General features: G+C 37.9%; 1 protein-coding gene across 1 annotated transcript; it reads right to left on the minus strand.

Annotated features, from left to right (window-relative positions):
- Positions 1–366: 366 nt before the first annotated feature.
- ZFAND5 (zinc finger AN1-type containing 5) lies at positions 367–11,092 on the minus strand. Its single transcript, XM_010175309.1, has 5 exons — positions 10,937–11,092; positions 10,389–10,500; positions 9,861–9,958; positions 1,159–1,284; positions 367–901 (listed from the first exon to the last, which is right to left on the minus strand). The coding sequence occupies exons 1-5, from the start codon at positions 11,085–11,087 to the stop codon at positions 753–755; spliced, it is 636 nt and encodes a 211-aa protein (XP_010173611.1). The 5' UTR covers positions 11,088–11,092; the 3' UTR covers positions 367–752.
- Positions 11,093–11,705: the final 613 nt, after the last annotated feature.

Genomic DNA, 11,705 nt, shown 5'->3' on the forward strand with positions numbered 1-11,705 from the left:
TCGTACAATATTGTGCTACACAACATTTTTAGCTATGCAAGGAAAAGCAGATAACTCTGTTGCAGGCCAGTTCATAAGTTCCTAGCAGGACATCTCCTTTGGGAACCTATTTTCATGATTCTAAAGTTAATGTAATCTTTTCCAAAACCGTTCTCTTATCTTTTTTTTTTTTTTCTTTTCCCCCCATTTCTTCTCAGTGCAATTGGTAAGTGACTTTACCAAACATGGCACCAACACTCATCTTACTGGGATGGTGGACCCCTCTACATAGCTTACATTCTGCTGGAAAACAATGCAGTGTGGAAATTAAAATTAGAATGAGATTTTAAATGACAGAAGTAGACTACCAATCTTTTTGAGGTATCTTTCTCCAAAACAGTCACACAACACTAGCCAAAGATTACATACCTCAAACACATCTCAAAAGGCAGATCTGCTGCAACCATGCAGATAGCATACATCTGTTTGGCACATGTGAACTACAGTCTGTCCTCTGTGCATGTGTATTCCTGTGCAGTTTTCTGATCAAAGTATATTCTGGGGAGGGCATATATATTTTCAAGGGCTGTACCTATCCAATTCTGCCTGTAACAAACACCCAAACATTCTGAAATATCATTAAGACAGACAAGACTAAAAGCAAAACTTTGGAGAACAAAGGAAAATGGCCATGCACCTGCTCTTTTGTGTTTTCCTAGGATTTATTAGAAACAAAACAAAAAGTCAGTCAGTCTTTTCACAAGCAGGTTAACTTATATTCTCTGTATTTTTTCAGCCACCACTACTGGATTCTCTTTCCTGATTTTTGCTGCAGCTTCTGCTTTGTAATCATACGGACAGTTATGCTTGTCAGAATAACGGTGAAGTCCGCAAAATAAGTTTCCACATCTGCAGTCAAATCCTGTACGTAGAAAAAGAAGCAACATCACTAGGAAGCTTCATATTTAATTAAGTTGTAAATTAAGGGCTTAGTCACTACAAAGCAGGTATGTTCGCCTGCTCTGACATAGAGAGTAAGAAAAAAGAACAGCTGTACTAAGTTATTTAGATTCTGAAGAAGCAAGTACATTTAATGGTACAGGTAGTTCATCAAGTTTAATCTAGCAAGAGGCAACCAATTATACAGATCTCTTCAAAATTGACAACGTGTTCTCATACCTGTAAGGCCAACCTTCTTTCTGCACATGAAACACCTGTTCTTCTTTGGTTTGGGCAGTTCAGGAGCTCTCTCTTCACTCTGCGAAGTACTAGGCTGAGAAACTGATGGGCTTGGTTGAGTAACAACTGTTAAAGCAGGCAAAGGAAATAAAGGTTAAATTACCTTTTCTTGACTTCACTAGCTATTCAGTAGCATGTATGTATTTCTGAAGGATTCATTTTCCCTACCAAGACCCTCATGTTTGTTGTCTAAAGTACTACATAGACTAGTCTAGGAAAATGTAAATCAGAAATAGGGATTTTTAGGTATTCTGCTCTTCGCTTTTGGCTCTGTCCCAGATGAAAACCGAGACAAGAAGACAACTGGACTTTCCCCACAGTTCCACCAGCTGGAAAATAAGGCATTTATTCGTTACACCTGTACAGGTATATATAGGTGTTAAGGGCTTGGAAAGCACTCCAGAAGTTCCATGTACACATTTAGTATGTAAAAGAATCACATGATCAAGTAACATTTGATCTAAAACAATAACAACTGTCATGGCTAAAGTTGCTGAACAGAGGGAATACTTGTAGAGAATGCAACTAACAGGAACTCTTTTAGAAACAAATGAAATTGAGTGATGTGTTACTACTATCAGAGTACTGGGTTACTCTGCCACTGTACTTATGAAGTCAGATGCCTAAGAGTTCACCAAGAGAGCAGCTAGCAAGCCACCAATTCTGTGAGAGATTCAGAACACAGATACAAAACATGCACAGTTCAGAAGAACCCTCAAGTTTTTGACACTTTCACTAATTTCAAGAACAAAGCACAGATTTATATTTAAGATCTGTATATTTGTGCTGTATTTAGCTTTAGTGTTCAAGCAGGTATAGTCAAAATGAGTAATTTTTCAACTGCTTCTGTCATGAACACCTTCACGCAAACCTGAGTCACCTTTTACTTAAATTCTCTGAAGGATAAAAATCTGTCCTTTCATGAATTTTTTTTTTAATCTGTTAACTTTGTTTTAAAGTTTGGGGTTTTTTTTAAATCAAATAAACTTCCTTTTAAAAAAAAATATCCTCTTTAGAGCCAAACTGCAACAGAGCAAAGCTGAGTGAGGTGTGTTTGTACATAACTTTCAGACCTGCTCCTGGTACAAGTTTTCCTAAACATTCCCAGCTGTAAGATGACATCTGTTGTTCTAAAATACAACAAACTACAAAACACATTCCAAAATAAATGGAGTACATAAGCTTTAAGGACCTATTTGTAATCAACTTTATAAACATAAATAGGATTTGTTAGTTGAGATTCTTTTGGATCAGTAAGTGCCATGTGCTGTGAAAAGTGGATTTTTTCTGGACATGAAGAAACAGTTGTGTTGACTACTGCTATTTGTACTTTTGGGGTAATTTCTACTGCCGCTTTTGGTTTTTGAGAACGTAATTTTTTTTGTCTTGATGATTAACATTTTCTACATGAACAGATATGATCCTCTAAATCCCAAGAACAGATATGATCCTCTTTAAATCCCAAGGAAAGCAGTGCTCAGTATCGGTTAATCTATTTGAGAGGCTGTGACCAAAACCATGTTAAAAACCAGTGATATTAAGAACAGTGTAAACTTGTGGGGTATTATGCACCTTGGCAAACAGCCATCATCTATGGCCTTAAAAAAAAGAAAAAAGAAAAAAAGACCAAACTCTTCCCAAAAAGCATACAAAACTCCTTTCAGATTTGTTATATTGCTAACTTGTTTAAAAATAAAATGCTTATTGTTAAGCCATGGCAGATGAAAAAGAGGAACCAGAAACGCTCATGGACTTTGCAATTTAGTGTAGAGCTTAAGGGGTAAGCTTCATCTGCACCAGAACCAACCTATAAATACAAGCCCTGGAAACACACATGCCATTTCATTCAGATGCAGCAGAAAAATGCAGAAGGGGCAAATCAACAATGACCTAAATAATTAAAGCCACTCACATGATGCACTAAGAGAAAATGAAAACAAGAAGAGGAACAGCCTTTATCACTGCCTAACATGCCAATTAGGAAGCAAAAGTGGAAACAGCAGTTTCCCAGGAATCACCAAGGCAAAGAGATAGCCTAGTAGATCACTCTACCACAAAGGACACTGAACAAATCCATCTAAGGGAAAATGTTACCAACTACTACAGGTATATTTCCTCCTTTGCACGAAGAAACTATGACAACTGGCAGCCCAGGAACTATAAAGTGGTCCTAAGAAACTGTAGAGGCACATTTCCTGAAAGGGCTGCTGACCAGGACCCTTCCCCACAACTAGAACACATCCTAAGAAGGAAAAGCAGCACACAACATGCAATAATGGGCACTAAAAGGTCCCAAAACAATACAGGACGTAGCCCCCCTAAATACAAATGAAAATGGTCAATTTATTACTCTCTAAAGGATTCTCCTATTCTTTTCCACCAGCAGAGTTAAGTCTGAAAATGAGTTTTTATCATGTTAAGCCTTCATAAATGTGCTTTTGAGTAATGGCCAGGACAGAGGCAAAGCTGCCTACCCTGCCCCTTACTTAAAGCTCAGAACAAAACCCCTTTTTCATCAGCCTGTGGCTCAGATGAAAGATACTGTAAATTTTGTTCTGCCACGACATCAGCAGCCAATATAATTTCATCAGATACTATCCTGACAACTGCTTGTCACAAAAGGTTTCCTTTAGCACAGAAGCCAAATACAATCGGGCAAGTACAATGCCAGTCCTCAGTTTATTAAATTCATTTTATGCTAGAAATCACACAGGGCTAATCATCAAAATTCTCCAAGTGATTGCTGTATGATCACCATAGAATGAATAACTGAACAAATACTGAAAGCTCAAAAATAGTGGTTACTGGTACCTGTAGACCTGCTTCCTCAGCAAGTGTTTGGAAGAAGCAAACCTCTCACCAGTAAAACAGGTTTTCTCTATCACTTTAACAGTTTCTGTTGGCATGTACCCCTCTCCACCACCCTGGCCACTTCTCCCTTCGCAATCTTTGGCTCAAGAGGTTACTCGATCAGGTTTACTTCACCTGAATTTTATCAGACCAGTTCTCTTATAACAATGCCAAAAACTTAGAAGCAATGGATTATCAGATCTGGGCAGGCCTTTTTTAATTATTTTGGTCTGACATTGTTATGTGTAGGTACTGTAATATGCACTACCATCATGTACAAGGAAGACCATCACCAATCTGCTAGGATAATAAAGACTAACATAATCTTCGTATTGGAGAGGTGCCCAGAAAAACCCACAAATACAGGCACTGCATCACGAATGTGGGAAAATTTCCTTCACATGTAGTCTTAACATAAGATGCATCTTTACAAAAGGCATATGGGAACAGCAAGGCCACTGATGAGAAAAGCTAGCCATGTGCCACAGCATGACAGCTACTCAACCTATATGCATGCAGAAAGGCCCTACAAACTGGAAAACAAAACACTCCTCAGATCCCAAAGTATTAAGCCACAGTGACTACGTGAGGACTGCCATTCAAAATTAAAAAACACTCCAAGAACTGCATTTTCAAAACTAACAGTAGTTTTTCCTTATATAAACCAGCATGGTTTTCGCAAAAGAGCATGCCTACTGTAAGTATTTTCCCCACTGATATTTCACACTGGAAAGGAATGACTCCGGTGTCTAAGTTGAAAAAAACGTGATGAAATGAAGCAGTATTACTTTTTGTTGCCATATCAAAAGTGACCAGAAAACACTACCAAAGTAACACCAAGAAGTTTTTAGAAGCTACTCTGATTAAACAAAAATTAACCAAAAATAAGATCCAAACAGCTTAAACTGCATGACATTCACAGTACTAGTAACTGGTAAGCATATCAGTAGAGGAAAGTCTTGAAAGTGTTAAAAGAAAAAATAAAATTGATTTAAGCATCTAACTTGATGCAGCTAACGCCCAACTCCCATCATGGAAGAACTGGACAAATAAAACAAACAAGAAAAAAGGTCAAGTCAAAAGTAATCGGGAAGACATTAGACTGCACTTCTGCACTACCAGGGGACAAAGCTGTACTAGTGACTGTGCAGTCTTTATATTGCATGTTAACACAATGGACTTGTATACAAAATTTTAGTCTGAAAAGATGGACAGTACTTACTATGCTTTATCAAGCTTCCTGAGCATAAATACTTTATTCTTCAGGAACAATTGCTACACCAACCCAGATGCCCATGATGAAAAGCTGCAGAATAAACTTCCCATCATGATTAATTTCAAGCCAAAGAAAAGAAGTGTTCTGCACCATGCAACTCACCTCATATGCCCAACTCTAAGAGGTGTATTGAATAACTTTATTGTTACATTAATACAATGTAAAGATCCCCCATTTCCAGTATCACATAAAAATATGGTTTAATTTGGTCACCATGAAGACTTTATGTCTGTGGTATACCCCTGTTAAAATAATAATAGCACCCTACCACCAACAAGCACAGGACCACCAACTGGGTCCCCAGTCTTATTTTTCAAGGTGGACAGCTTCAGGGCTTAGAAAAGACTACCTGTTCCATTTCAGAATTGTTTCAATCAAGGGCATCTACTGAAGCTACAGCAGATATGGGAAACATGAAGATGAGCTTATTATTTTCAACACAAGACAGAAGTGCTATATCAGATAACTTTACCAACAGCCACAAATGAACTGTCTACAGATAGCAACATGGTTAAAATACTATAGCCATGTGTGAAAACAAATAAGAATTAACAAGGCAAGCATTGCATCAAGATCTAAGGACTATCATGTTGTTACCATCTTGAGCCTACCACGTCTCATATGCTAGCTGTCTACTCAGCATCTTACTCACAATACTATCTGCAACACACCCTACACAGAGATAAAATACACTGGTTCTGTCTACAACATAATTGAGGCTAACTCATAACAGGGTATCAACCTGAATGCAGGATAGCTGTAAAATAACTCTAATCATATTGGCTTGGTAGAAAGCCAAGAAACAAGTGAGCCCACCACCACTGCCTGCTGTCTTCTGAAGCTGATTAATTCAGGAACAGAAAAGGTAGGCTACAACGTCGAGTAATTATACAATAAGTTAACAGTACTGGTTATTTTTAAATATAGCATTTACACAAGATAGGCCACAATGTGGATTAATTATTAAGTTAACAGTATTTGGGTAGTTTTAAATATGTAATTTACACAAGACCATAACCAGTTCAGTTTCTGTCTGTCTTTATAAACAGTGCTACTCTGCAGTTGTGGCTTCACAAAGTGATAGCTAATGACACTGCTCCCTAAAACAGATCTTTTACTGGGTCTAAAAGCAAAACAAAAAAACCCCAAAACAACAACAACAACAACCCCCTGAAGCCTCAGATGCACATGTTTATACTAATTATGTCTGGAAACACTGACAGACCTGACTGGAGGCTCATCATTCAGCACAAGACCTACAAAAGCACAAGAAAATGCTAAAAACAGGCTGTAACTTGAAACAATATGATTTTTAAAATATATTTCTTTTCAAAGTTTATTTTTAGTAGTCACTATATAACTCAAGTCTCTTTCTTGTATTTTTTAAGTAGTGTCCACTCAAGAATTTGAGTTTGGACATAAAGGCCTTTATATTTCTCTGACTTATGAGCAGCTCAGACACACAACTACACTGAACAAACACCACTGTTCAGTTATCGAATTGCATGAAACAGCAAGTTAAACTAAGAAATTACAAGTTTCAAGAAAACACAGCACATTAGATCAACTAGGTTAGTTTCACTCCTCATGCCTTTCTTCCTTCAAATGTTAAGATACAATTACTAGTTTCAGCACCACTCTCTAAATGAGAATCCAGGTTGCAACCTCAACCTGTGCGAAGGTGGTGTAGGGGAACTACAAACAAGAAAAATAAGCCTGTTAATCTTCATTGTCTCCTTGTTCTCAATTGCACCACCTCAAGTCAGTTGCTTCAATTCCAACAGCAAACAAGTATCATTTCATGCTACAGACTGCTAAAAAAAAAAAAAATCAGTTGACCAGATGCAATTCTATATTTAACTTCATGGCTTGTAAGCGAAATATCCAAAATTTAACTTGCTAATGAATATCTGTCAGAGGAGAATGTTAATTCATGCTGTTGAAGATGTTAAAAGGAGAACAAGCTACTGTGCTTGAAGGCTACATTGTTTCTCCATGATCTGCTACTATTTGATAGCTGGTTATGACATTCAGCTGCTAGGGTCAGACTGTGCTTACCACTAGACTGTGTTTTCATCAACAACTCCATGACTGTGGCATTGCCTTAGAGAATTACACCTCATAAACTATTAGGTTTGTTGTTATGAGGCGATGCGAATTATTTGCCATTGTTTCAGTTCCACCTTGTGAGAGGAGAAAAATGCAACTAGTCCAGACACAAGAGGGATTTTTCTAAAAAAACTGTGGTGGTTTCACTCCTTTGGCTAACAGCCAAACACAGCCACTTGCTCACTCTCCCTCCACAGAACAGGGGAGAGAAACAGAAAGGTAGAAGTGAGAACACTCACGAGTCGAGACAAAAACAATTCACTAATTAAAATAAACTAATAATAACAACAGTAATAAAAGAATATATGAGTGATGCACAGTGCAACTGCTCACCACCCACTGACCGATGCCCAACCTGTCTCCAGCCAGCGATCCTGGAGCCCAGACAGTCCCGAAACCGTAATCCTGAGAAGAGTGAGCCTGAGTGATCCCCGAGAGAATCCCCAGCTTTCTGGTCAACCCTCCAAAATATACTGGATGTGATACGATACAGAGTATCTCACTGACATATTCAAATGCCAATTCTGCTAATTACTGTGTTTCCTCCCTCCTAGTCCTTTGCACTTGCAGATTAGCAAAACACAAAGTCCTTGGACCTCCAGCAGCAACTAAAAACATTAGTACATTATCAACATTCTTACAACAAATCCTATGCTGAAAACCAAACACGGCTATTTTAGCTGCTGAGAAGAAAATCTACTGTATTCTAGCAAAACCAGGACAAAAGTCTAAGCCAGTTTCTCTTGCCTGCAAGACAGAGATCAATGTATCACTGAATACAGCCAACACTTTCTGTATTTCAGACATCCCACGAACCCTAAGCACAGTATATAAGGACACTATTCTCTGGTGTCTACAATCTGTGCCAAACTGTAGCACTGAAAAGGGAACTCGGGCACTACAGCGGCTGAGGCTGCCTCAGGAATGTACAGCTACGTACTCAGGAAGGCAGTTTTATTCCACAAGTTTTTTCAGACACATTTAAGTTCTCTAGTAGTTTTTCGAGTGATATCTACATAAGATTGTGACAGCTTTTACTAGTTTCAACCTGTGAGATTTACAATGCATAAGTATCTTGAGGTGCTTCTTGATTTTTTTCTCCCCATATTCTAATTAATAGAGTGCTGGGTGACACTACCTATCACACAGCTGATCCATAGTACCTGGAAAACAGGCAGTATGTCAACAATAACTGAAGACTGTTCTTCACACCTGTCAAAATGACATATTCCTACTGGCAGTTCTAATAAGAATAAAGTCACCCACTACTTCACCACTGCTACCATTTTATTCCTCTTTCCTGCTTGCCACATATCAGGTAGGAATTCATAACAAGGCAAGATAGGTTTATAACCTATTGTAGCAAAATCTAAATTATTTCAGTTACATACAGAAAGCCTCTTCAGATGACATCAGTTAGAGGAAGCTAATACTTGCAAAAATCTCTCAGTCTATACATAATGAAAAACCCAGTAGATTGTATAACTGTACCAGCTCATGTCACAGAATCCTGACTTAGTGTGACTAACTGCAAATGGTAAAATCATCTGTACAAATACTGAAAAATTAAATATCAGGTGTTAGAGCAGCCTTTGCTGGCAAAGATATATCAAAATAAAGGTCACTTCTATACAGTGCTGAGTAGCATCTTCTGCAATTTTCATCTCACTGTCTTCAAAACTGAAAAAAATGAATTATCTTCAGCTTCAGTGAACAGACTTCCTACTAAACATCAGCTTTTAGTGTTTTACAACTGTTTCAGAACTGTTAAAATAAATTTTAAAAGTGTGTATATGTTTAAGTACAAAACAAGTGATATGAATTCAATCACTTCCTGCTTCTAGGTAAGAAGACTGCCTGCCTCCTCCAAGAAACACTAACTCCTACAGCTAAAACCTTCCAGTACTAGAATAAAACTTTTAAATTGAAAATTCACACCCAGCTATTATGATTACTCAATTAGTTCAAGAACCAGCCTCACTCCTCTGTGGAATGGAATTTATTAAGAACTCAATCCTCCAAATGCAACAAGCCATTTTGACTATCAAGAGTCAGCAGGAATTGCACTGCTAGATAATACAGGAAAATCTCAACATTTTGACCTCAAAACTGAGTACCTTGCCCAAATGTAATTCTGGAGTTCCTTATTTTTAAAAATGAAGGTTTGGGAGCCAAAACCACCTCAACTGGAGTCTATATTTTTTTACTAACATTGAACGTGCATCTGTTGTGGCAGTAGTCCTTTTCCTGGATTCTGATGAGGAAGTGCTTGAAAAGCATCCTTAACAATCATCTTAATGGTACATCCAGACCAACACCACAACAGGAAACGTCTACTTAGGAAGTAAACAAACCACCAGCTTCCCTTAAGTCATCAGTTGTACCCAGTGTTACTCTGCAAACATACCTGGCTCAGTCTCTGTTTTCGGTGTTACTTTTTCCTCTCTTGAAATACTCATTTCTGTCATTTGCTGCGTTACAGGCAAAGCGGCAACAGGCACATTTCTGTTTAAGTACAGTGAAACACATAATTTACGATAGTTTTGCATTCAGCATAGAAGCTTAAACTGCCCAGACCCATTAATAAACTACCTGTTCGATTACTACTGATACACATTCCTGACCTCCATCCTCTATTCCTTCTACTATCTTCAAAACACATTTTTTATTCTGTTTTAGTTTCCCTAAAAGAAAAACAGGCAAACCTGTAGCAAATATTTATCCAGATAAATCAAAACCCTCCTTTTAAATGTAGCAGTCCAAAATAAAATATTTTAGTCTGTTTTCATTTACATGTATTCATAAAGCACTGTTAGGTAGAGCGTCCCTTTTTCCTCTGCAGAAACTCACCACAATAGGGCAGGACTGCTGCAGGCCTTGAACTTGCTGCACACTCGCAGCTCATTCAAACCTCAAAAGAGTAACTTCATCTTACCTTGATTTTTCAGATGTGCTGCCAGCAGCACCTTCACAGTTGTTTAAGCTAGTGTCTGCTCTCTGTACAGATGCAGAGTCTGAGGTAGGACTGTTTGAACCACTGGCTGTTCCTATATAACAAGAATTTGACAAGTTAGTTGTGAGCAAATGGTAGAATATATGTTAGTCAAATAGACTCACATACAGCTACAAACTGCATATGATCTTCACTGCTACTGCATATTACTTCTTACTTAAAGACAGCCTACACTGTTAGCAACCAAAATACAAAGATTGTATAAGAACACGCTAACAGAGGAGGCTAAGTGGGAAATCAAGTTAGGGCTGAACGCCAAGCAGAGCAGAACACATTACACAGAAATGTATTTTTATCTTTACTGTGATTTAAAGTTGTATTCTCTTTGATATTAACTGTTTTAGTACACAGCTTTCAGAAGTTCTCCTGAAAAGTATTCTGGGATTCCTCATCATCTTATGGGATTTATTTTAAAAGTAGCAAAATAAAAAAAAACAAAACCCAACAAAACAAACACCACACACCCTTACCCATTGGGCTGATTCTACCACTATTCTGCTGTCGCTGAAGATGCTCTTTATAGCAAACGGAACACATCCCATTTGTCCTAGGATTTCCATAAAATCCACATCCTGTACTACACAGCATGGGCCCTGGGGTCTGGTTTGTCTCCTGAGTCATCTTGATGCTGTAAATGAAATCAAGAACTGCATTAGGAGCTGGCATGTCACCAAAATCAATTACAGGGTTATAGAATTAAAGTATGTCTGCACACCCTGCCCCCACCAAGTGATATCAGCATTCTTAAAGAAGGTTATATGGATGTTATTATACCATTCAATGCTGCAGTTGTACTGCTAAGTAACATCATTATGAACTTGTAAGAAAAGAAAAAGTGTCATCATACTAATGCTGAGAAATAATGTACTTGTTGGGCACTACGCTGCATGTGCAGGTTATGACCAGTTTCAATTTGACAATCTAAAAAAGCCCTTTATTACCAAGCTCTGAGCACTAACAAGGATATGCAGAATAAGACCAAGTTCTTATCTGCTAAACACTTCTGGCAAATAACATAGCATATTGCTTCCTGGACTCCAGCAGAAGAGCCCCACTTTTTCAGAATTTGCGTAATTCTGATGCTAATTCCAAAATTAACAGATCCTACTCTCATAATACTTTTGTCAAACAGAACAATAAAAATCCCTGAAGTATTGGCAGTAGCCATTTAAAGTCTGTATTCCTATCTTTAGAAGGAGTTTCCAAAACAGGGCAGTCAGCACTGCTTAAATTGTGTAT

Source organism: Antrostomus carolinensis, unplaced genomic scaffold, assembly GCF_000700745.2.
Source record: "Antrostomus carolinensis isolate BGI_N321 unplaced genomic scaffold, ASM70074v2 scaffold10099, whole genome shotgun sequence".
Taxonomy (NCBI): Eukaryota; Metazoa; Chordata; class Aves; order Caprimulgiformes; family Caprimulgidae; genus Antrostomus; species Antrostomus carolinensis.